The following is a 27,297-nucleotide window of genomic DNA, read 5'->3' on the forward strand; positions in this document are numbered from 1 at the left end:
CAGAGGAGGCGACTTTGTCTTGCAGCTGCTGTGATTTCGACAGTGGTCAGAGCCACTACTGCCCAGAGGACTTTTTGGACACATGGTAGAAGAACTGCATCATTTTAAAGAAAACACATGCTAATTAGTATACCATTGTGTTGAATATGGTTTTGGTGATACGCTTCTAATCTGATCACAATACACCCTGGGTGTCTTTACGCCTGGCTTTTTATGTGTGAAATCAGAATGTGATCCAATCGGAGACCACCTTGATTGTCTTACAAGAGCAGGAATGTGGCTTGTTTTCAGGGAGTTTACCTGGGAGTTACACGATGCAGACCAGCCCACCCCTTGTGCAAAATAACTGAGATAACCAAAGTGGCTAAATAGAGGTAAAATGCAATTTGGTAAAAGATGTCATCTTAAATATTACATAATCAAGATGGTCAATATGCTACAAACTATTCCTGGCTAAGAAAGTTTCTCACTGACCTCCTGCTCATATGTATCCCCATCGTCTTTAAGCAGCTTTTTCATTCTTGTCTTCTAGGTGTCACCTGTTTTTTTTGCAGTTTTTTTATGGGTTACCCGTCTTGAACTATTTAGATTGTGCATTCAAGCTACTGATTTTGTGGGATGGAAATAGCTTAGTGACTCACTTTTTCTGCTTTAAATCTCATTCTGTGATAAGGTCTGAAATGACCAATAAGATGAAAAGATAAATTAATCTGAATAAATTCCTGTTCATTGTAAGCAAAATAGGATGAGAGATGTTCTGACTAAATGATGTAGTTATTTGTTTTGTTCCACTTCTGTCTTTTACAGAGGAACAAGTTTGAATTCTCCATGAAAAGACTGCTATGGCCACATGTATACTGGTCAGGCTGAAATCCAATTACAGAGCCCACAGATTTCTGCTAAATGTCTGAACCATAGTGTAATTCCTTAAAATGAAGCATGTCATTTTAAATGTATCATTTTGAGATAACTATCTAGCCCAAACATTTGCAGCAGTATAATCTATAACAAACTATATTTTATAAAATTTGATACTGAGACTGCATCACTGGTAAGATGTCTTTATTTTTTACCACTAGGGGGCAGTAGAGGAAAGTTAGTTACATATTGAACATATTGAATGCCTAATGCTTACTTTCTATACAGCCACACTTTTAATCACAATAATATGATCATTGCAATATTCAAAAAATGATTGCGTTTTTAGATTCATTATCATGTTGTGAAAATAAATTACTTTGACACAGTCATCCTCAGTGAACCGTGAAACCAAATCCTGAAGATGTTCTGTCAGACATCACCAGATATACTTGGCACTCTGAGAAAAGTGCCCACTGCATGCTCTTCTTCCCATAAATCATTGTTTCTCATTCCACATAAATGTTTTGATATGCTATGATGTGCACACAGCTGTTGCAGCAGATGCAGCTATGATTTATGCAGCACCCTGTAGGCCTTCTTCAGTGCGGTTTAGTGGAAGCCTCAAAATACGTGCATTATTACTGCGGAATTAGAAGGAGACGCACTGAATGGAGCCGCACGCTGGTAAATCCATAACAGATGAGCTTCAGACAAAAGGCATTTTGGAAGACAGTCCACACAGGATATTACATCTCGACTCCTTCTTATAGGAGAAAAGTTGACCCTGGATGCAGATGACAGAGGTTTGGCTCTCTTCACTTTACACCTGGGTTAACGGTGAAAATGAGAAACAGAAGCATTGAGATAAAGCTGCTATAAGGCTGGGCTGGGTTGGAAATTCTAAAATATATTGAACAGTGTGTAGAAGTGAGTACTGAACACTAATTATAAAGGGTTTAATGATACAGACAGCTTACCAATTGACTCATTTCATGATACTGTGTTCACAATTTAACATTCTCATCATACTTTTGACAAAACTATGATGAAGCAAAATGATGACTAATTGTATTTTGCACAGCTGGAAGGCAGGACGAGTGTGTTATTCATTGGTACTGATTGTTTGCTAACTGGTGTTCAAACAATGTAATTGCACTAGATGGCGTATTCATGACAATATCTGTTCTCCTCAATGCAATGCCACATTATTTGCATTGCGATATCATAATTTCTTTGTTAAATAAATGCATTGTTACAACCCTACTAAATATACTCACTGAGTGAACCAAGGAACGTATTTTGGTGGGGCCAGGCATCAGTGCCTCTACTCTAAGCCTACTTGGACTCACAAGAGTCTGACTTAGTTGTCCGGCATGGTGAGTCCCTCGTTAATGGTTATGATAGTTGCCTCTGTGATGTGGGGTCAGGGCAAGTTCCTATAGTGACCATTATATGTGAAGCTGGTGGCCATTGTGAAGGACATATATCACTAACCAGTATTTCCATTACAGTCCCACAGTGCTCTGTACACTGATGCCAGAACTGTTTAGAAAGTCTGATGCAGTAAAATGTTCAGCTCTAACAACACGTAGTAAACATTTACTCTAGTACACAGATGCCTGGCTACGCTGTTTGCTGTGGCGTGCTTGTGGCTTGGAGCTCTGGTGCTGGTGAATCACACTACAGTGTTGAGCCTGCCAAGGCTCTAAACCCTAGCTTGGCGCTATGGTACTCAAGCGATGTTGTACATGTGTGGGAAAGTGAGTATATATTTGCTGTGTGTGTGCAGGTTCAGTGCCCAGACACCTAGCTTTTCAGAGAGCTTTTAATAAATGAGCAGATTTTCTCTGATTGCTCGTATTTTGTATAGTAATTTAATATGCTTAACAGGAAGCTGTTTAGATTTGCCAATTTTCTTTGCAAAAACTGTAAAATTGAAGGAATCTCTGACAAAAGTTCTACTTTTATGCAAGAATAAGTTTCTTGCAAGTATTTTTTTTTCTTAATGAATTGAAAAATGTTCAGCGTCATCGCAGGTTCCCACACTATATGCATCATAAAAGGATGCAATAACAGAACAGATCAAATTACCTTACAGGCCCACAGCCAGAATGATGTAATTACATTGGCAGGAACATTGCGTTAGAAGCCTAATATGTGCTTCCTTGTGCCTGCTTGAATCCTGAAGTTCCACATGCAGAATAAATGACTTAACCACTCTGCTATTCAGCCAGTTACAAAACACACCTGAACATTGAACATTGCTCTTTAACTACTAGCCTGTAAAAGTGTCTCAAATGGGACGACTGTTTTCAGTCAGGTGTGTTTGTGTGAAGCAATAATAAATACGGTTACAACAAACCTGCATCACCATGAAGAATATTTTTGTCATGCATCCCTCTAGCTCAAACTCTTTGGATTATTCCATCTCCCAGAATCCTCTGAATGAACACATGACCGTGACATCATCCCATTCTTCCTATACTGATTCTGTTCACTTGCTGTATGTGTCATATGACTTAGTTAGGACAGCCTGGGCTTTTAGCTTTAGACTTTCAAGCTACTGAGCATTCGTTCGTTAGTGTTTGTGTTGCTTTCTGGTTCTGACTTTGTTACTCTGTATTTTTTGGACTTTGTCTTTTGCCTCTTCCCTATTGGATTTGCCTGATCTTGTTATGTTCACCTATTTTTGCTTTTTGTCTTTACTGAACTTGACTCTTGCCTGTTTTCTGATGATATTCTTATTGTTTTCATCTTTCATCTGTAAAATATGAATAGAAATTTTCCTCCTGGCTCATTTTTATTTTGCAAGCACTGCATGTATATTTTACATTTCACTAATTTACTCTTTAATTTTAGATTACATTATGCCCTTTGATAATTATTTAAATATCAGTAAAATGTTTGACTTTGTATAACAGACTGACTAGTAAAACCTCTTATACTCTTAAATACAACAAACAAATAAATAAATGATTTAATTAATAATAATGAATATTTGTTTTTATAGACCTGTGTAATAAAATTGTTGAGGCACAATAGTCAAAAGTGCTTTCGGAATTTTTGTATTTTTTAAAAAATCAATTTGAACTTGCTACAAGGTGAGAGACAAACTATTTTAATCATAATCATATCATCATTACAGTATCCAACAGCTTTGACAAACATCAAATTTTATGTTGCATGCCATGCAGTACAAATGAAAAATGACTAGTAAAAAAAAAATCAAGGTGCATTGAATTAAAATGACAAGGGCAATCTACTATCATGGACTAATTTCTGTTGCTACAGGTTTTTTTTAATATTGCAACCAAGGTAACACAAGGTAAGGGTAGCAGCCACCTACGAAACTATGGAGAGGATCAGAAAAAAATAAAAAAACACCAGTTGTCAATCAACCATTGAATCCAGGTTGTTTAGTTCATTCTTTAGGATTCCCATAGAAATAACACATAACAGCTGATGGGCAGTGTAACGGGTCAGACCAGTGGTCCTTAAGTCTATGTGAAAGAGGGGCAGTGCAATGCGTTATGAAGCTGATTTGGGAGGAAATCCCAGGCCAGGTCTCAGATCATGCTCTCTGTGTAGCCTGTCCCGGCCCAGCCCTTTGGGACCATGCTGGCCGTTCCAAACGTGCAGCTTGGGAAATGCCTGCCCACCCCTCTTCCCCTTTAGGAACATTCTTCAAGGCCTGAATCAGATACGAAGCAGTCCACTGTTCTCCATACCCCCTCTACCCCAACCCATTCTTAACTTCTTTCTCACTCTATCCATCCTTTTTTCCCTCCCTTGCGTCCCTGTTCCAGCCCTGCTGTGTTTATACACCAATGACCTGAACTTCCTAACAAGGCAAAGCCGTGTGCAGGCCCTGCGATGCTCTTTCACACCCAATATGGAAGTCCTGCTCTTTCCCCTCATTGCTCAGAGCTCGTGTGCAGGAAAACGTGTTGAGCATGCATGCGTGAGTGTGTGTAGATGGACGTGTATGCTGTTGTGTATGGGAAATGGGATCATAAGAATAGACGTGCTGTACAGAGCACTGTTCAAGGCCTCAAGTTCAAGTTAAGGGAAGTGTTTTCTTCAAGTTAAGGAAGTGTTGTGCATAACAACAGAAAATGAGTTGCATATTATCAAGTGAGGGGTGAAATCCCTGATGCACCATATTGTGCTGTTGCTGTAAGAGCTCAGGTGGTTGTGACTAGAGAGCTCCAGGGGTGTTTTAAGTCTCACTATTACATGCATTACATCATAACTTACTGACTGCTAGCAGAGCAAGTGAGCTATCAAAGCCATGAAGAGCCAAGAAACCTGTGGATTTGCTTCCCACACAAAGATGACCTAACGGCCCTTCTTTCATTTGTCTATAAAGTCTTGCGAGGAATGTGATGGATGAAAGAGGCATCATTGGTCAGTGATCCTTGTGTTGCCATACTTAGTCCTCTTATATATATTTTGAGTAGCTTTTATTCTTATTGTTTTCATCTTAATGGTAAAATATAAATAGAAATTTTCCTCCTGGTGATTTTTATTTTGCAAAACTGCATGTATATTTTACATTTCACTAATTTACTCTTTAATTTTAGATCAAATTGTGCACTTTGATCATTATTTAAATATCAATATAATGTTTTGTTTACAAATTTAAAATGCCAGAGCAGTAAAATGCAAGCAATGTGTTAATATTGCAAGTTTGGCTAACAAAAAATATTAGAAATGTGCTAGTTTGTCTCCTAAGCACAGTGTGAACTTTTTTTTTTTAAAGAAGAAATAATGTATTAAATATATAGATATAAAAAGATTATAAAAAGACCATTGGTCAATTTGGCCCACCTCTAGTATTGATTGCGTTTATTTACCCAGAGAAGCAAAACTATTTCCACAATTTATACTATATTAGTTACTTTTTTGGTCGTTTTTGTGACTTCATATTACTGCAATAGCACGTTATTCCAGAGATTCCAGACATAATGGCATACCAGAGGCTTGATGAGCATAGAGCTTATTCAGAATTGAGTTCAGACTGAGTTCCACTGATTGCTTCTATACTTGTTCTACAGGTTGGAAGTTTGAACGTGCTGTGGCTGTCAGTCACAAAGCTGGTTTATCTTCTAAAAAGGTTTACACATACCCTCAGCCTACATACACACACACACACACACACACTCACACACACACACACACACACACACACACTCATCAAACGTCTCTCCAGCCTGTCTCAGGCTGCTGTAGTCGCACATCAACAAGAGACTCATATGCTAATGAAAATATCCTACAAAAAGCCAAGAGGTATGTATGGCCCGTGCCAAAACCTCATTTCTCCTCTGATCTGCTCCTGAAAGCACGGGAATCTCACCCTAAGAGGATATACTCCCTTTCTTTTTTTCTTCTTCTTTTCCTCCTCAGACCAAAGACTTAAAAAATAATCACAATAAATATTACACACACATGAAAATATGTGATCCAGGACAGGAAGGAGAGATATTACATAAGATATGTGGTGCTCCAGTATAAGCATACACTTTTTAAACTCTATTCCCGACAGCCACCTCTGGGGTCCACCAAAGCTTTTTTTGCTTCTTGATCTTTTAAAAGGAATCAGGATGAGGATAGTGAGATAGTGGTGAGGTGTGCAGTTGGAGTGACAAATGGTTTCAAGGTGAAGGTAGGGTTATATCAGGGATCAGCTTTGAGCCCCTTCTTGTTTGCAATGGTGATGGAAAGGTTGACAGATGAGGTCAGGCAGGAGGCTCCATGGACCATGATGTTTGCAGATGACATTGTAATCTGTGGTGAGAGTAGAGAGAAGGTGGAAGAGAATCTGGAGAGGTGGAGGTTTGTACTGGAGAGGAGAGGAATGAAGGTCAGTAGAGACAAGACGGAATACATGTGTGTGAATGAGAGGAAGGCAGGTGGAAAGGTGAAGATGCAAGGAGTAGATGTCGTAAAGGTGGATGACTTCAAATATCTTGGGTCAACCATCCAGAGCAATGGACAGTGTAGAAAAGAGGTGAAGAAGAGGGTGCAGGCAGGATGGAGTGGGTGGAGACAGGTGTCAGGGCTGATGTGTGACAGAAGGATAGCAGCAAGAGTGAAAGGGAAGGTTTACAAGACAGTAGTGCGTCCTGCTATGATGTATGGTTTGTAAGACTGTGGCTCTGTCTAAAAGACAGGAGGCTGAGCTGGAGGTGGCAGAGATGAAGATGCTGAGATTTTCGTTGGGAGTGACACGGCTGAACAAGATTAGAAATGAGCAGATCAGAGGGACAGTGAAGGTGGAGCAGTTTGGAGATAAAGCCAGAGAGGCCAGGTTGAGATGGTTTGGACATGTGTTGAGGAGGAATAGTGAATATATTGGTCAAAGAATGTTGGAGATGGAGCTGCTGGGTAGAAGGAGAAGAGGTAGACCTCAGAGAAGGTTTATGGATGTAGTGAAGGTGGACATGGAGATGGTTGGTGTAAAAGTAGAGGAGGCAGTGGATAGGGCAAGATGGAGGCAGATGATCCGCTGTTGCGACCCCTAAAGGGAGCAACCGAAAGAAGAAGAAGAAGATCTTTTAAAAGGAATCAGCTGAGGGTTGACAATTTATGACCCACTGGACCAGGTGTTTTCCCCCAGTGACCCCTATTTGTAGCGGTGTGTGAAAGTAAGTGGGGGAAAGATTTGCTCTCAGGCCTACTTTCTGTCACAAAGAGAATGAGTTATAGTCTTAAACGGTTTCTGCTTAAGTCATGATCCAGTGTGATTCATTTGTGTCAAGCAGTTTGATTACGCTATTGTTCATTGCATTCCTCCTCCTTGCCTTGTCTGTTTGAATGGTGTATTAGTGTGAAGGCTATTGAATGTTATAAGACAGAATGTTCTAGCTTGACTCACAAACAAATAAAGTGAATCAAAAAACAAATGGCATTTACCATCAACCGATGCAAGTATTTCTTCAAGGCCGTGACATAGAATTTCAGGGGGCAATCTGTGAGCTTGAGGACCCAGAGGCACTGTTATAGAGAATATGACGACCACCAACTAATGTTACTCAACTTTATTATTCACTATATAGACAAAAGTATTAGGACACATATCTTATTTATTGAATTCAGGTATTTCATCAGCCTAATTGCCACAGTTGTATAAAATCAAGCACTTAGCTATTCCGTCTGCCTTTAGAAACATTTGTGAAAGAATGAGTCATTCTAAAGATCAATCAATCAATCAACCTTTATTTTGACTCAGAATTACATTGAGGGCAACCCTTATTTTCAATGTAGCCAAGCATTTACAAAAACAGGGATTGACATGACAAAGAAAATAATATCTATATTTACTCATTTTAAATTAAAAGTAAATTTAAAAATAACAGTGAAAAAAATAATAATAAAAATAAAATAAAACTTGAGGTTTAAAGAACTCCCTGGACTTGAGTGTGGTACTGTAATAGGATGCCACCACCATAAGAAGATAGATGGTGGAATTTCTTCACTCTTAGATATTCCATATACAAATGTGAGTGGTATAATTGAAGAATATAAGCTTTTAGGAACAACAGCAACTCTGACACGACGTGGCAGACCACATGAAGTTACAGAGCGGGTTTGTTTAGTACCAATGCACATATAACATAAAAGTTGCCAACACTGCTCAATAACTGCAGAGTTACAAGGCCAAGCGTCGGATGGAGTGGTATAAAGTATCCTGTGGAGTGACAAAATCATGCTTATCTGGCAGTCTGATGGATGAGTCTGGGTTTGTAGAATGCCAGGAGAACGTTACCTGTCTGACTACATTTGTAAAGTTTGTTTTTCAGGGGTTGGCCTAGACCCCTTAGTTCCAGTGAAGGGAAATCTTAATACTTCAGCAGACCAAAACATTTTTTTTGATGATTGTATACTTCCTACTTTGTGGGACAGTTTGGGGAAGGGCCTTTTCTGTTTCAGCATGACTAAGCCCCAGTGCACAAAGCAAGGTCCATAAAGAAGGTGAGTTTGGTATTATAGCTGCAAATGGGGACCATATCCATAACCATGCCCATATTAACACAGATCATTAAAGAACTTGGTGCAATTGGTGTCTTCCAGTAGTGTGCACCTGTCTACACCAGCTTGGCTATAACACCATCAAAGATTATCAATGTATTTCTTATGTAGGAGCAATACATAGGGTAACATTTTACAATATACATATTTTACATCTCTAAAGGCAAGATCGGTGAATGTCTAACCAGTACACCTTATCTCTCACTCCTATTGTTTCTAGCCCAGCTCTTCTACCAGTTGGTTGTGGGAAACAAATGGGAGGGACTCCTGAGGTATTTCACCACCTTGGCACGAATATTCAGCCTCCTGTAAAGGGCCTCTGTTGATAAAGGCTCTCCACTGCCAAGGGAGAGAAAGCTCAGCTATAGGAAACAAGAAACAGTATGAGCCCTGTGTGTGTGCAAGGCCATGTGCTGGGCTGGATAGTGACGGGAGGGGGAAAAGGGTAAAGAGACGAGAGACATGCTGAAGCTCACTGCCTGACTGCTTCGTCCTACACTGAAATATCAGTGTCTCAGGGTGTATCAGCTTCTATTCTGGTTCACAGAAGCTTCATTCACCTGCAAGAGCTGTAGAAGATGTGAGGTTTCTGCAAGAGGTGGATAAAATGGTCATATTTAATTCTGATGGTAACCTGCAGCTTGTGTGTGAATTTTCAAATGTTTTACTAAATTGTCAATAATGTGAGGGTAATGATTAGGATTATAAGCAAGGTTAGAGTTAAGTGTTGGGTTGATATCAAGGTTAGAGAGTTTGGGTTGGATGAAGTGGAAAGTTGACTAACATATATTTTGTTGGCATTTATTCGGTGTTTCTAAAACTACTTTTAAGTCCCAGCTGCTTTAGCCATATGCTTATGTTTTTAGCACGAAGCTGAATGCTTTATTAGTGTCATGACTTAATTTTACGTAACAATGAATGCTAAATGTAAACAGTCCCTGCAATTTATGGAGCATACTTTATGCCTAAATTCCAGTTTTTGGATTCCAAATTTCAAATAAATTTTAAACTAAATGGCATACATGTCAAATAAGAAATGATAAAAATAAGGATTGCTGCTGATCAGTCATTTATATGGCCACATTTGTAAATATATCCACAACTCATTTCATCATCCTTGTAGCTCTTGAACAAATGATCTAGAACATTGGCCCTCATTGACCAACCGTTTTTAAGAAGAAATATCTTCTTAAAACCAACACAGTTTTAACAATGATTCACAAAGTTTTCACCTTTGTATCTCAATGAATGTGTTCACATTTACTGAAGACGCAGATCCTAGGTCAGCATTCTTGTGTAAAGACAGCTGAAACATATTGTATGGACCCTTGGTTTGTAAATGGACTCTGGGTAGATCTTTGTGGAATGAGCAGGCCGTGAGCGTGACCGCAGTGTTTGATTAAGGGTAGCCAGAAAGCAGAATCATGGCCTTTGGTCTACCGAGTGCTGGGCAACATCACGCCACTAATAGCAAATCATATCTGACTGTGACCCAAGAGTAAACATGCTGTGGCGCTTGGAAGGAGCCCCCCATGTTAAAGCATGCCTCTGATTTATTGAACGTCTTCTTCCATTGTACATAACAGTGCTTGAATTCATTGTTTGTGAAAAGTAAAATTCAATTGCTATGAAAATGACATGTAACTGGAAGCTTCTCTCTCTTTCTCTCTCACAGTTTGCCGGTTAACATGCCACAAGAAATGTGAGGTCAAGGTAAGAGAAACATTCTGATTCTTTACATTAGCACTATACTTTATTTTGATATGCCACTAAAGCACCTCAACCCAATCATGATCTTTATAATTCTACATCAAGTTACAATGAGGCTGAAAAGGATAAACAGAAATTTATTTGAGCTTGTTTCTTTGAAATGTTAGCCTTGAAAACAACTCTTAAATGATGAGGGTTGTACAGGTTGCATTACTTCTTAAAACCCAGAGTCGTTTTTCTTCCAAAACCAAACAACTCTTATCGTGGAGGAAATTTCTGCTTTGATAACAAGGACAAACCCTTTGGCATGAGTAGGGGTGCTGCCATTCTCCAGTCAGTGTAAGAATCACAAAACAACCGCACGCTGTCCCGGCAAATGTTTGGCTTGGCTTGTGCTTTCCTTGTTCAAGATTAGCTTCACTAAAAATAAGCCCCTGCTGTGTATCCTATTGGGATGATGGAGCTGGTCTGAAGTCAAGAGTCATGGAACAAAATGGGGAGTAATGAGAGTGTGATACTGGGAGAAAGAGAGAGAGAAGGTTTGTGAGAGTGTGGGGGGAGAAGACTGGCGCGGTTTATTGGGGAGGGCAGGGTGGTGTGGAACGAAGGAGGGAATATTTGAGGAATGAATTAAGCAAGAGATGGAGTCAGCCCAGCTCTCCACCCCTCCATCACTAAGCCCCATCTGGCACACATTACAGCGGATGGTGTGTGTGTGTTGGGCAGTCTGCCCTACCTACTGCTCTGCCACTCTCTGCACCCACAGGAAATTCCAGAGGTGCGAAGGGGTGCGCCCATCAGTTGCATGCTGAGCTTGCTAGCCCACTGGCATACACATGCTTCTCCAGAAAACAGCAAAACTTTCCCACGGGCCACTCCAATATATGCCTTCAGAATCAAAACACGGAGTGGTTTAGCCATTCCTCTTGGACACACCCTCAACAAGCCAATTCAGTTCAGTTTTTCGTTGTCATAATACCACTACAGAATAATAAATATCTTACTCATGAAACTCCATGAACAGTTTAATTACAAAATGCTCTCTTACAATTTTGGACAGAACACATATTTGAAAATAATTCAAGTTGATTTATAATTTAAAACACATTTTTATTTCCTATAATAAAGGTGATATTGTACACCTACGACTGCACTCCAAAACACAGCTCCAATACTTTTATTACATTTGCGGATGACACCACAATCATAGGCAATATCACCAACAATGATGAAGGACCGCACAGAGAGGAAGTCAAGCTCCTCACAGAGTGGTGTGCTGCCAACAACCTCTCTCTCAACGTCAGCAAAACCAAAGAACTGATTGTTGACTTCAGGAAGGGAAGTAGAGAGCATGCACCACTGAGCATCGAGGGGGTGATGGTGGAAAGGGTGAACAGCTTCAAATTTCTTGGTGTCTACATATCCGAGGATCTCACCTGGTCACATCCCACATCGTCAGGACAAACCAAAACACCTTCACTTCCTCAGAAGGTTAAAAAAAGTCAACCTGCCACAACAGCTCCTCTGCAACTTCTTCAGAGCCACGGTGGAGAGCATTTTGACCAGCTGCATCACCATCTGGTATGGCAGCACCACTGCTGCTGAATGCAAGGCCCTGCAGAGGATGGTCAAAACTGCTCAACACATCACCGCAGATGTCCTCCCACCCATAGAGGACATATCTGACAAGCGATGTGAGAGGAAAGCCATCAACATATCCTCGGACCCCACACATCCCAGCCACCACTTGGTTCCGAGCTGGAACCACCTGGTTCAAGAACAGTTTCTATCCCCGAGCTGTCAAACTGGTCACACCGGCAGCATCAACCTGAGCTTAACAACAACACTACTGTCTGTTACTGATCAGCCTGATCACCCAGCACACTACACACTGAGCTCCACTACCTCAGAGGACTGTATGATGTGCACTTCACCTCTGACTCCTTATGTCAAGTATAACTGTTTATTTAAGATGTTACCTGAACATTATGCTGCTACTCTCTACCTGCACTGTACACTTTATATACAGACCACTGTTTGCATCTCTTTTTGCACCACTAGTACTTCTGCATTTACTGTACTGCACTGCAATTCACCAGCACATTTCTATCTATATATCTGATACACTTGAATATCTGACTATGCACATACTGTCTATACGTCCAATATACATGTTATAGCCTTTGCCTGTGCACATTTTGTCTATGTTCGATACTTGTACTTACTGACTATGCACATTTTGTCTTGTCTTTTGTCTTTGCTCTGTTTGCAATTTATATTTTATTACTACACTGGAGTGTTTCATTATACTGTACTACCCTGTATTGTATAATGACAATAAAGTTGAATTGAATTGAATATAGATCATAATATAACATCAATATTTCTTTTATGTGTAAAGCCCACTCCCAACATCTATCATGAAAAAATAATCTTCAAAGTAATTTATAATCCACTTAGAAACAAAATCCTTCATATATAAAGTATTAAGGAGGATAGTTTAGAGCAGAAGTCATTAAGTAAATTTGGCATTACCCTAAATTCTCTCTAATGCTCTATAAACCCCATAGCACCTCAGTGTATCCAATCACATTTACTGACTTGCCATGAAGTAAACCAGTAAATGATAGATATGAAAATGTCGGTTGAAATATCTTACCAGAGAAACTGATGTTGAGAAAATGTCTTTGGCTAAAAGGCTAGTTTATTTCTTTATTATAGCAATAGGCATGACATGGGGCAATGGTAGCCTATTAAGCTTGGGGCACATAGCCTTTTTAACTCTTTTTTCACAGAAGTCATAATTTGCAATGTATTTTTACTGAATACATTTCAATGGAAATGGAAATGATTTTTAAAAAACTGGAAGCAAACTAGATTTTTGTCATTGTAGGGGAGCAACCAGTCAAAAAGTGTTTCTGTTGTGCTAAAATTATTTTTTATATTATTTTAGTTTTTATATAGTTTTTATATAACAAGAAAGCTGCTATTATCTTGTCCATTTTACCTCAGCTTGGCCATCTTTGTGAAGAGGTGTGGAGAACTGTTTTCACGGCAAGGTGTTCCCACCCCTTCTCTTTCACCCCTCGTTGCTCACTAGCAGCAACTAGAGTTGTTGGGAAATTACAGTATCTCACAAAATTGAGTACACCCCTCACATTTCTGCAAATATTTAATTATATATTTTTATGAGACACTATAGAAATGAAACTTGGATGTAAATTAAAGTAGTCAGTGTACAGCTTGTATAGCAGAATAGATTTACTGTCCTCTGAAAATAATTCAACACACAGCCTTTAATGTCTAAATAGCTGGCAACACAAGTGAGTACACCTTACAGTGAACATGTCCAAATTGTCCCCGACTGTGTCGTTGTCCCTCCCTGGTGTCATGTGACTTGTTAGAGTTACAAATTTTCAGGAGCAGAGTTGTTAAATTTGGTGTTTTGTATACAGTTTGCTCATACTGGACACTAGATATTCAACATGGCACGTCATGACAAAGAACTCTCTGAGGATGTGAGCAATAGAATTGTTAGTCTCCACAAAGATGGCCTAGGCTATAAGAAGATTGCTAACACCCTGAAACTGAGCTATAGCATGGTGGCCAAGGTCATACAGCAGTGTTCCAGGACAGGTTCGACTCAGAATAGGCCTCACCAGAGTCGACCAAAGAAGTTGAGTTCACATGTTCAGTGTCATATCCAGAGGTTGGCTTCAAAAAATAGAGGGATAAGTGCTGTCAGCATTGCTGCAGAGGTTGAAGAAGTGGGAGTTCAGCCGGTCAGTGCATAGACCATATGCTGCACAATGCATCAACTCGGTCTGCAAGGCCGTCATCCCAGAAGGAAGTCTTTTCTGAAGCTGACGCACAAGAAAGCCCGCAAACAATTTGTTGGAGACAAGCAGTCCAAGAACATGGCTTACTGGAAACATGAATTCTAACATGTACTGTGACATGAAGCAGAGCATGATCCCCTACCTTTGGAAACTCTATAATGACCCCAAACACACCTCCAAGATGACAGCTGCCTTGCTGAGGGTAAAGATGATGGACTGGCCAAGTATGCCTTCAGATCTAAACCCAATTGAGCACCTGTGGGGCATTCTAAAGCAGAAGGTGGAGGAGTGCAAGGTGTCTAACATCCACCAGTTCCGTGACGTCATCATGGAGGAGTGGAAGAGGATTCCAGGAGCAACCTGTGCAGCTTTGGTGAATTCCATGCCCAAGAGGGTGAAGGCAGTGCTAGATAATAATGGTGGTCATCCAAAATATTGACACTTCGAGCACAATTTGGACATGTTCACTGTGAGGTATACTCACTTGTGTTGCCAGCTATTTAGACATTAATGGCTGTGCGTTGAATTCTTTTCAGAGGACAATAAATTTATACTGCTATACACTCTGTACACTGTTATATTCAAGTTTCATTTCTATAGTGTCCCATAAAAAGATAATATTTGCAGAAATGTGAGGGGTGTACTCACTTTTGTGAGATACTGTATATTATAATTTTTATTATTGATAATATTATTATTTTGTTATATTATGATATTGTAATATATTAAAAATATCTTTGTTGATTTTACCAGTGTAGTGGCCTAGTGGTCTGCAGAAAGAGGCTACCACACTCTGCATCATTAAAATACACTCGTCATTATTAGACATGTTGTAAGTTCCCCATATGTTGTTATATTATCTGTAGGCCTTAGTCGTGTTTATCCCTTTTTATAGATAAATAATTATAATCTAACTACAAAAATATCTTTTGAGCCAGAAAATATTTGCTCACAGGCCTCAAATTGGTGGTCCATGCTATACTAAAGAGTACAAAGAACCTTATTATCTCAAAACATCTGAAAACAACAATAACCGGGGGAAAGATTAGATGTCCCATCAGGTGAGGAAGCAAGGCTATGCTGAGAGATAATGCAGAGAGGGGAAGTTCCCTTCCTCCCTCTATGTGGTCCAGAATGCTGGCTGGGAGTGGTCTGGGAGTATGAACAGGGCGGACAGACCTGTCATCGCAAAACCCTCTTGATTAAAATGCAGTTATGGCCCTAAAACATCCAGCCCTGTTTGAAGATTTTAAATAACTTCTTTTGCCAAAATTCCATACCAAATTTCCAGCCTAAGAGCCAAGACTGGGCCCAGTTCATTTTTAATAACACTGTAATGAAATAAAAAGTTGCTGCATGACAGGGATAAAATGGAACTGTATGTGTCATCATGGTGTTAAATAAGTGACTTTGAGCTTTTCATCCATCCTCTCAGTTTGGTGAATAAATCATCACATTCAATGAATTAGTTACCATTTCAGAGATGCAAGTTTTTTACGACAGTGTCGATATGCTCTTTCACGTCTGGAATTCAGTCATTGGCCACAAGTCAGCCGAAGAGTTTTCGCGCCTTTGTGTGGTATAAATCTGTACTTCCATATTTAGATAAGTCTTGCACATGGCCCCCGTCTAACCTCTGCCACTAAAAACAAATGCTCAGACCATTTGTGAGAGACAGACTGAGTTGGTGGCTGGCGCTGGGCCTCTGGCAGATGCAGAGAAAGACTGAACAAACAGCACCTGATCACAGATATGATCTCATCAGACACTCACACACACAGACACACACACACACACACACACACACACACACACACACACACACACACACAGACGTACGTCACTGTCTTATACCTCAAATAGAAGCAAATATTAAAGTTTGTTTAACACTAAAAGATAAGGAGATTAAAGTTGAATTGAATGAAAAATTTGTGGCCTTACTCTTTTTTGCACTTGTGCTTCTAGTTGCATAAACATCTTTATATCATTCTAACATTCCTGTTAGCATGTGTTCTCGATCTCTTTCATGCTCTTTTCTGTTACATTCAAAGCTGAGAAGAGTGTGCAGGGAGCATGGATATGAATCTCTGCAATCTCACGCAAAGGTGTCTTGAGGTCTGTAATGAGGTCCTTTCACAACAGTGCTGCAGGAACAGGAAAATCAAACCTGCTTTGGGAGACAGGCATGCTTCTCTAAATGACTCAAGCACATGCTCAGACCATTTGCCTACAATAATAGTAATAATAATAATAATAATAATAGCTTAATGTATACACCACCTTTCATACTTAAATATTATATTTGTGTTGTAACAGTAACATCTCTGTGACCTAAAACTCTCTTTGAAAGTAGCTGTTTAGTTGACTTTTAGGAGAGTGCTCCTCTGTGGGATTTGCAATGTACTGTTAGCACCAGGATAACAGTTGTATACATTCACTTTCCCAGACTTGGTTTAATACTATGTATGGCCATGCTGACAATCCAAGCTAATAAGACATCCAAGTATTATTTTATTCACTGAGCATGTTGCAGCTTTACAGTGAAACGTTAAGTAAATATTGCAATTCAAAGCCAAGCGAAGCAGCCTTTTGCCTTTTTTCAGTGATGCTCACAAAACCTTCCTGAGTGCTAATAGTATAGTAATAATAGTAAAAGGCATTTTACACATCAGAATGACCGAATCAGTATGCACCGCTTACACTACAGAAATTTGTAGACATTTTCTATTGCTCCACTTGGATTTTGGTGTTTTGTTGAACATGAGCTCAATATAATGAATATCCAATGAACCAAAATATTTTATAACTTTTCCAAATACATGTACACATAACACATAAAGGCCACATATAGTGGTCACCTGTTTCATTTTGTTGTGTTGTTTTTCTCTTGTCTATATTTGACTAGCTTTAAAAAGACAAGTAATTCAATTAATGCGAGAAGTTAATGCAAAAGGATCACATTATGTTAATTTTAATACAATAATCCTTTGGGTTTACTTTACAAATTATTGTTAAATATTTAATCAGTACCCGCGACCCTGAGGGAGAAGTGGCTTAGAAAATGTGTGTGTGTGTGTGTGTGTGTGTGTGTGTGTGTGTGTAATCAGTAATCCGGAATGGGATGCATTTTTTAAAGTGACTCAGCATACAAATACTCAAAGTGCTCAAATCCTGCTCATGAATATGAAGGTGCTCCCTGTAAAAAACGTAAAAAAAATGAAAATAGCATTCAATTCTAAAATCAATTCCAAAAGAAACAAGCAGCCAATGCAGTGATGTTAAAACCTCTGTAGGGCTCGACTCCTGCTCAAATTACCCTGCATGCTTTGCTCATTTCTGTCAAAATCCTAACCTGCTTTCACCAGCAGTAGGGGATGGATGCATTTCGGTGCAAGTTCATGGTAGGTTCATTGCTTATTGGCTTGTATTGCTCCGTGTCGAGTCTGCGGGATTGGACTTGAGTTGAATTCCAACAAGCTGGGAAATGAAGTGACAGTCTCTGGGTGATCATAAAGTAAAGGTAAGCTGAGTTAAGTGAGGGACTAAATTATTAATTTGCCTCACAGCCCCTCAGTGAGCCAGAGAGCAACAGCAAGACACGTGTGTGCTAAATTGGTGTGGATTTTGTGTGGAAAGTGTTGGACTACTGCGAGGGGGCCAAGTGTGGTGAAGTCAGAGGGCCACTGTTGAGCATGCCAGGGGCAAGTTTTTGCAAATTAAAACATGGGAGAAAATGGCTGTTCAGAAACAGCAGCAGTAACGATTTTGTGGAAAGTCAGTGATCCTTTTGCACGCTTCTGAAAGACTCATCTGGGTTGTCACTTTAATTTGGTGAAATTATGCAGATGAAAAATGCTCCCAGCGTACGAGAAGCAGCCCTCCTCCATCTCTCTGAGGAGGAGTGGGATCCATATGTCCGAGCTGCTTTATGTTAGAGCCACAGTCGTAACTGTCTGGCATAAAGAAACATTAATCCTTGTTTGGTAGCACATAGAACAGACTAGCTATGCTGTGACCACTTTGTTTGGATTCCCATCTACAATGTATGCTCTGTAACGCCTGCGAATTCTATTTATGGGACCTGCACATTCTGTCCTCCCAACTACTCCAGTCACTTTCACATGGATCAAACGCATAACTTAAACATAGCTTAACCCTTAGAACTCGGCTTTTGCTATACTGTTTACATGGAAATATACAGCATGGTTAATTACATACAATCGTATGCAAAAGTGAAAATACATTTTCTACAGGAAGTAAGCGTTAATAAGACATTTGTCTGCAAATTTTAGTGAACACTTTAGTGAACATTTATTTATTTGTTATTTATGCTTTCCTTTAACATACTGGGAAAAAAATAAAAAATAAAATACAAAATGTGCCATAACCTTTGTACAGGCCACTTTTATGTTTTATTATTTTTCCAGCATGTTAAATTCAGCACACGAACAGTAACTGTGCATTAAAGTGTACAGAAATGCAGAGTATGTATACTTATTTTCTTTTAGAATATCAATAATGCATGTAATTTGAAAGGGGTGCACAAACCTTGGCATACAGTTGCAGTTACATAATGAATTACATTCTGTATCAATGAATCCTTCATTTACATTTACACTTCTAGCCTATTCCATTTGTTTCATTATCAACAATAAACGAAAAACTGGAAAATGCACAGTGTGCTTATTTAGATGTGAAGCACCTCATGGACCTGGCTACTAACTAGCTAGCTCACTTACCCTCAGGATACTGAAGATTCTCTACAAGGAGGCGTTATTAGCACTCAAGGAGGTTTTGGTGTTTCATAAGGGTGGTGCTTTGTATCAGTGGTAAGGTGTGTCTTTGTTTCTTCTCACAAAACATGACTGTATGCACAACAATAAACACTTTATTATATTCAAATTATGGCAAAGCCTCTCTTCAACTTACAAACACTAATGTGGTTTTGAATCTGCAAGTCCAGCAGTACCTCTTTGCTTGCGTAAATGAGGTTACAGTGAGAAATGATTTGCATAAAATTACAACATGCTGTTGTTGTTACTGGCACTACTTCAGACTTCTAAGGTTTAAAGGCATACCTTGGATAAAACACTAAAGATCTAACAAAAAGTGAGAAGGTGGGCTGAATAAGCATTATACTGACTTGGGGGTGGTTGCATTCATATCTTGGGGATGGTAGTTTTCAGCTATGTTAGCCTGTTAAATTTGATTATGGTCAGATTGCTCTGTTAACACTGAAACAACATGAAGAAAAGATCAGTGTTAGCCGATGCGGTCTGAGCTGTGGGTTGTGAACAGGGCCGACTGGGCAATAGATTTAGGTCATTACTGTGTTTGGAGAAGAAGCCTTCCGTGTTCTGTGGGTAATGATGAGAACCAAAGCCTGGGCAGGCCCTGCGAGAACACGGACACACGAGAAGTACTCCTAATCACCTCTGTCCCAGACAGAGAATGGAGGGGGAGTTATACTCTCATTTGTTTCTAAATCTCTCTCTTCCAGTATCTGTTTTTTGCTATCCATATAATTGCATTACATTGTTTGGCCTGGCATCCAGCAATGTACACATTTTCACAGTGTTCAGATATGGTCGAGTCCACTTTCTTTAGCACCATGCTCCCAGCTTGCAGATGAGGTTTCTGTGGACATACCCACCGCAATTGAGAGACTTACGACCTTTGTGTTTATTATTTTTGCCTGTTGGAGGAGCTGCATTTTGCCCCCCGTTCTGCATGGCATGCTGAGTGCTGTGAGGAGCCATGCCGCTAGCCAACAGCCTCCTGAATTTGGCCACTCAGAGGTTCTGAACATGTTTTTCCTTCCAAGACTCGGTCAAAACAAGTGTGTTTTCCTACTCTGGTTCCCTCTGTGCTGACCCCTACATGGTCGTGGGTCCGGCTGAAGGCAGCAGAGGAGTCGTACATGGGCGAGACAATGCTGGCTCCGCATCCAAAGATGCAGCTTCTTAGGCCAAGAGGAACACAGCTCTGTGGGGGTGACTCAAAGCTGGGTTTGGTTCTGGAGCCATGGTTGGGATGAAGGAGCGTGAATCACCACAGCAGAAGACAACCCTGCCCATCCCATTGCTCTCTTCTAAAACCGTGACACCATGTGGGTTCTCGGTGCACGGACGGCATGCACGTGTGCAGGGATGTGCGTGCTCTACACAGTTGGCCTCATGAACAAGCCATGCAGCTTTTTAGACGTGATCCAAAAAAAACAAGCAGACACGGCAATGGTGCCAACCTTGTGCCTCATGTTTTTTACCTCAAGATCTGATATGCTGAGAAAGCAAAAGCAAACCACCATCATCTACATTCATAAATTAAACATTAGAAGTGACAGTGTTCACTGGTGATAACAAAAGCATTTTTTAATAATAAAAAACATTTTTACTTGTGGTAAAAAAAAATACTGAAAAGGACAAGCATAAAGATGCAATCAGGCAACGACGATCCAATAAAGGGAAAAGGCAAAGTTAGAAAGTCAAAGAACACATTGAAGTTCACAGTAAGACAAAATAGCATGCAGGGAAGGCTCAGTAGCTCTTCTAGGAGAAGCAGTACCTCACAAAATATAAGCCTGGCCTTATAAACGGAACAGTTACATGACAAAAATTGCAGAGGTTCTACTGTCGGGTGATTTCCCAGGGGGTTCTGGGAAATGTAGTCCTTGGGTAAGTCGGCGCTGGAGACATGTGTGACACAATAAGGGTGTTCAGAAATAGAAGACAAAATATTCTGATATTCGTTTTATTATGCTATGTTGTGCAATAAAAAAAATCTTACATTTTTTTTTACATTTTTTCAATTTTTTTCAACATCAAAATTGAAAAAGTGCAGACTTTGAGCTGTCAATACAGAATACAAATTGAATGTATGTAGAATTGCATGTAGGACTGCAACAAAACTAACATCTGTCTACATGATTGACTCATTAGTGCATTTTGAAATGAATTAATCAGGGACAGAAAAAGTGTAGCTATTAGTTCATCATTATTAAGTATATGATGGTACACACATTTCACTCAACAAACAGAAGATGCAAGGATGTTTCTTCCTTATACATAATGCTCTAAAATGATATTAGCCACCACACAGAAACAGAAATACCCATGCATATGATATCAGCCTTTTTCAAAAACACACATATCCCTCAACATAAAAGCACTGCAAATGGAAAACATAATTCTTAAATGCAGTTTTCAGTGAGTTGTTTTTTGTGGACAGTAGGCCAAAACATGAAAAATATCCATATATCTGTGAGCGTGGCTGCTGTTCCACATTTTTACCCTCCTTTGGCTGGAACTAACAGCCCAGACGCCTCCTGTCTGTAGCTGGCATGGGAACAGTGCACAAGCGTTATTTCATCTTATTCAAAGCCCGCATGTTTTTGACACCCACAGACATCTCTTTATGCGGCTGTCAGGCACGCTCTTTCAGGAGGCGTTCTGCTTTATTACTGCCAGCCTTGTTCTCACCTGGGGAGTGAGTGTGGTTGATTTATCTGTCTGTGGCTCTGTGACTGCCTTTCTCCTCTTACGACTGCCTTCTTGTGTGGGTTCGTGTTTTGATGTTGCCAGGAGGCTGCTGCATATGGGAATGCAATTAGAACAGAACTCGCGTTTCAGGGAATTTTGGGTAGACAAACCTCTCCAAGGCACACATTCGAGAATGCGAATGCAGTGGCCTATTTATTTCACTGTTATTGTGACATGCCAGTTTTGAGGAAGGTAGAGTATTAATCATCTGGTGCTCACTCAAGGGAGCTCTGTGTGTTCCTTATCCTGTGAAGCTGGGGTGGGAGGAGGGAAGGAGGGAGTAAGGGAGGGAGGGTGGAGCCTGTTGTGCTCGTGCAGAGAAATGTGCTTGTGAAGTTTTGGAGGCTGACAGCGGTGTGGGTTTGAATGCTTGGAAGGAAGTGTTGTATGTGGGTGTTCTAAGCAACTAGCCCTGCTTTTTGCCCTACCCTTTTTGAGCCCTAAACTCTAGACTTCAGTTATTGGTCTTAGAGGTTATCATCCAATCAGTACTTTAAATTATTGAGTAAGTATTGCAGAACTAGTATATTATCACTGTCAAAGCCACAAAACCAAGAAAAAATTCTTAATGTACCATGATGTTATTTATAAGTCATTTTGGATCATATATATATATATATATATATATATATATATATATATATATATATATATAACGAAAGCAACAGTTTTTCCCCCAAAAAGTGAGAAAATACATGAGATACATGAATGAGAAATTTAGTCAATTTAGTACTAGACCTGCCAACAGATCCTTCAAGTTTAAGGGGTTTATTTCTGCTATTTATTTATGTTTTTTGCATTGGTTAAGGGGCACAGTTCCTTTTCATGTACATAGCCTTCGCTAAATAGTACCCTTCCCAGGTCTATGACTTATTCTGTAAAAGATATTGTTAATTCCTAACACATGCATGTGCAATTTGTAGCAGTGCTTTTATCTGGTTCTGTCTTTGAGTCTGCAGGCCGGCATGAGACCGCGTGTGCGCCATAGTGGGTCACGGCTCATTTGGGCACATGTTCCTGCAGAGAGCTCGTCTTTAGAAGTGGCTTACTGTTTCTACCCCCTCCTCTGCATGAGAGCGGTGTAAGAGGGAAAGTGGCGGGACAGGCGCTCATTCCTCTGGCAGCGATGCAGGCTTCAATGTGAAGGTTCCTGTCTCCTGCCCTTGCCTCCTAGCAGTGCTTTTCAGGATCGTTTGGCGTCCACTGTGCCGTCTCCCATTCTGAGGCTGTGCTTCAGCCAGGGATAGTTAGTCATTAAGGATGATTTATCAGCAGGGTGTAAGTGAAAAGCTTCACATTGCTGGAATGGGCTCTGCGCATTGGGTGTAGGCCTGTCCAAGGCTGTTGTTAGGGTTGGAACACATCTAGGTCCAAATTTTGTGTTTGTGTATAGTTTGCCTAACTTATTAGTTATGTTTAGTGTAGCAGCAAACTGTAACGTCTAAGTTTCATTTTTAAAGAATTTGCTCAATCACATCGTCCTGGAAGCCCACTGCCCTTCACTTTTTGGTGTTTTCCTTGCTCCCAACACAACTGATCCAACTAATCAGCTCATTAACAGCCTCTTACCAAGTTAAAGTGGGGGTGTTAAAGCAAAAAAAAAAAAACCTAAAATGTGCAGGGCAGTGGGCCTCCAGGACAAGGGTTGAGAAATATTGATCTACAGCTATGCAGTCCAGGTTTCTTTATTGGCATAATGTCAAGATGGTGCTGTCTACCCAGGTCTGTAATCTTTGTTGACTTTTTCCTAAATTATTTTTCTGTTTTCAACAGCATTCAGTCATTTAATTTTGAGAGACTAAAGTATGTGAATTCAGACAAAATATCTTTCTAGATGCTGTTGTTTTGAACAGAGTTGAAGGCCTAATAGCAGAAATATTTGCAAAACTAATATTCCAAGAAGCTGTTACTTTGAAAAAGAAATGGACAAAAAGGAAACTGTTGTTGGTTTTCTCAGCACAAATGACTGGCCACCCCAGAGTCATTAATGTCACCTCAATGTCATTCATTCTGTTTGAGTCTGTCTTGTTCTAAGACTGAACTGACTGAAAAAATGTGGATACATATTCCTGCAGATTTCTTTGAAAACTGAAAGCAAGGCCTATTCCCATTTTTTATTTTATCCCTACCCCTTGTTCTCGAGTGCCTTGCCCCTTGGAAGCGAAATGGGACAACCCTCAATTAACTAGGGCTGCTCTGTAGCTGACCATGCCGATCTGTAGTGATAGCAGAGGAGGGAAACCTTCATAGAGAGTGGGATGCAATTATTTGTTATTGCCCACCCATAATTCTTTGATGATATGAAACTGAAGTCAGCTCTTAGCCAGCTTCTTGTTCAGATGTTCCTGTTCAACGAGAGTTTTAGCTAGCTAGCTGGCTTTGAGACAACATACTACTAGTGTTTTTTTTATCTAGTATTTTATTTTTTATCTAGTATTTTTTACTAGTGTTATGAAGAAAGGGAGCATAAAATATTGAAACAACATTAAAGTAATACAATGCAATGATTATATGAGAAAATACACACATTTGGTGATGGTGCAGCTACCGTGCCAGTTTTTGTTTTTTTCTCTGATGCTCCGTTTGGAGTGGCTCTGAAAAACCTCCAGTTGGAGGGCCATGTAGAAACTTCACCCTAAAACTTCACCTTACCCATCAACAAAAATTGTGACAGCCTACTCCTAGGCGTGAACATGCAAAATGTAGGGCTTAGGGCTAAGTGGTATGAGCAAGGGGTGAAAAGGAATTGAGCCCAAGTCTCCAAAAATTGAACACTGAAATAAAGTCAATGATTGATTGAAAAATGAATGATTTTTGACTTTTGCAAAGCACCTTTTTCATCGTCTGTGAATGTAATGATATGAACACATGTAAAAGTTCAACTGGCATAGTCAAAGGCAGCAAGGTAATCCCTGCTCACATCAAGTACCCGCTGTACTTTGTGCAACAAGTTCTAAGTGTTTTGAACATCTTTATGGAAACATGGTGTGAAGTCTGACCAGATTTTTTTTCTTCTGGTTGTAAAAACATTCAGGGCTTATTAAAAATTGTTCAAAACTAAAACCGCAGAAGCCCAGTGCTATCAACACCAATGAGCATGTCGCAGGCAGTGGAGGGGAGCTTGCAGGTCTCAAAAGCTTCACTGTACTGCTTACTGACCTGGAGGCTTGGGATATAGAGAGGGGTTTTGGCAGTGGGCTTCAGCCTTTAGTCTCCACTGTTCCCACTCTCTCTTCAGTCCCTCCTTATTGGCCCCTGTCCCAGGCTTTGATTCTCTTTGTGCCGCTCAGGTTTTCGCATTCTCAGTAACGGCAGCTCGGCCCCAGTCATCTCCTCCTGCGAAACAATGGCTTCACACAGTGTCCCGGCCCTTAGGGCGTGCCCGTGTACTCTAATGGAGCTGCACTCTGAAAGCCATATCCTGTGACTATAACACAGTCCTTTGTGAGTAGCTCACTCACCAATTATAGAAAGTAAACAGTGTCCGAACCTAACGAGATTGGCTTTGTGCTCCCAGCCAACAGTAGCTGGAAAGTGTTTATCAAAGTGGAGCTGTTGAATAAAAACGCTGCAGGAGAATAAAAAGAGCTTGTGAAATAACATCTGTAAACTTCCCATGCTTGTGTTCCCGATACAGTCTCATGATTCAAGAAGGGTGGTTAAGATTTTCTGCTGTTCAGGAAACGGTGTGAAACTGTTTGATTGTCATCCTCGAGAGAGAGTTAGGCAGAAGAAGAGGTGGTCTCGTGTACTGCATTAGGGCTCTGCCCAGCAAGTCTAAACATCTCGTGTCAGTGTATTTGCCCGGAATGGTTATAAATCTTATTGAATTACAAGTCACAGGATACAATCTGTCATCCAGAGCACTGTCTATTCAGATAGTTTAGAACAACACAACAGGCATGTCAGTCACAAGACAGTTCAGATTGTCTTTTTGTCCTGTCCTATTTAAAATAAGTTATTATATAAATAAAACAGATCAACCCTTACACTTTGCATCACTTCTGTTTGTGAAATTTGTTTTGATTCCGCTTTTTCAAATCAAATTTAATTAAATTTTTACAATAAAATATTTGAATATGATCACATGGCCACCCATATTGAACTTCACACTGCTGTATGTTGTTTATGAGGACTTCAGTTCCTCCCTGCACGAGTTTGTGACCATTCAGGTTGCCTTCTACCCCACTAGGATCGTTTTTGGCAGAAGACCCATAATTCATATGTTTAATTTGAACATTTATCTGGAATAAAATACCTGAGCCTTCATTGTAGCTCGGGGATGCTTTTTGTCTTGACTGGTTCAGAGCTGGGCTGTATTAAGCGCAGCTGCTTGTGAGCTCCATCATGGTGCATATCCTGCACTGCCCTGACCCCAGCAACCCCTGCTCAGACTAGGATGGATGAGGCAGTCAGGAGGGTGAAAGTAAATCTTCCCTGATTACCTGGGTCATAGTGGGTCTGTTATTTGAGTAACGTGAGCTTTGCTCCCCACGTGCTGGAAGGAAGACCTGAGATTCCACAATGGAAACAAATAGGACTCAATCATTTATAAGCCAGGACAGCCCAACGTAGATTTCCTCCGAGGAAAAAAAAAATCAAAGTGCTTGTGTCTCCAAACACATGCAGTCTATTTTGATGCAAAGCAATGCAGTATATCTTTGAAGATGAGCAGTATGTCTCTAATGAGCCTTGTTTAGGGGTTCGCTGGATGATCAACACTGTCTGTCAGATGTGTGCCATTTTGTCCTAGATATCAAACCACCTTGTGAGTCACAGCATTTTATGTCCACTTTACCATCTTGGCTGTAAATATATCTTGCTATGTGCTGATGTTCTAGTAAAGACTAAAAAATGTAATGTAATCATAAACACAGACTTACTTTGCTTTACTTTACGCAGGAAATCTTTCTGCAAAAGTAGAATATCTTCTTGTAAAATGTCTCGCAATGTTGGACTTTAAAAGGCTGAAGTCAGCTTCTTATTCACCAGCGTCTTCTACAAATTTTCCTGTTCCACCTTATACAGAGCCTGAGGTGCCAGAATGGAACTTCTTCACCTTTTAAGGTGGAAAAAATTGAACAAGAGGCTGACTTCCTGAACAGGGATTACAGTTTGCAGACTTCACATTTTATGAAAGTCCATTCATCATCAAATTACCCATGTTCATCTTAAATCTTTGCCTTTTTGTTGGCTACTAGCAAGGCGAGATTATTGTCTGTGTTGATATGGTATAATCTTACAAAAGTAGTTTGAAAACCTGAAAGGTTTGAGTGCTGACATCGGGACAAAAAAATACAGTGCATTAAGATTATTAT

At 40.0% G+C, this 27,297-nt stretch overlaps 1 protein-coding gene across 8 annotated transcripts in view; it reads left to right on the top strand.

The window, feature by feature from the left end:
• The window catches only part of tns1b (tensin 1b), a 271,589-nt gene that overhangs the window by 116,313 nt on the left and 127,979 nt on the right, over window positions 1-27,297 (top strand). For all 8 annotated transcript variants that reach the window (XM_037539401.1, XM_037539398.1, XM_037539400.1 and 5 more), the window contains exon 3: window positions 10,568-10,605. In XM_037539401.1, the coding sequence (XP_037395298.1) occupies window positions 10,568-10,605 (38 nt within the window). The remainder of the gene's footprint in view (window positions 1-10,567; window positions 10,606-27,297) is intronic.

The sequence above is a fragment of the Pygocentrus nattereri genome, chromosome 6 (genome assembly GCF_015220715.1).
Source record: "Pygocentrus nattereri isolate fPygNat1 chromosome 6, fPygNat1.pri, whole genome shotgun sequence".
Lineage (NCBI taxonomy): Eukaryota > Metazoa > Chordata > Actinopteri > Characiformes > Serrasalmidae > Pygocentrus > Pygocentrus nattereri.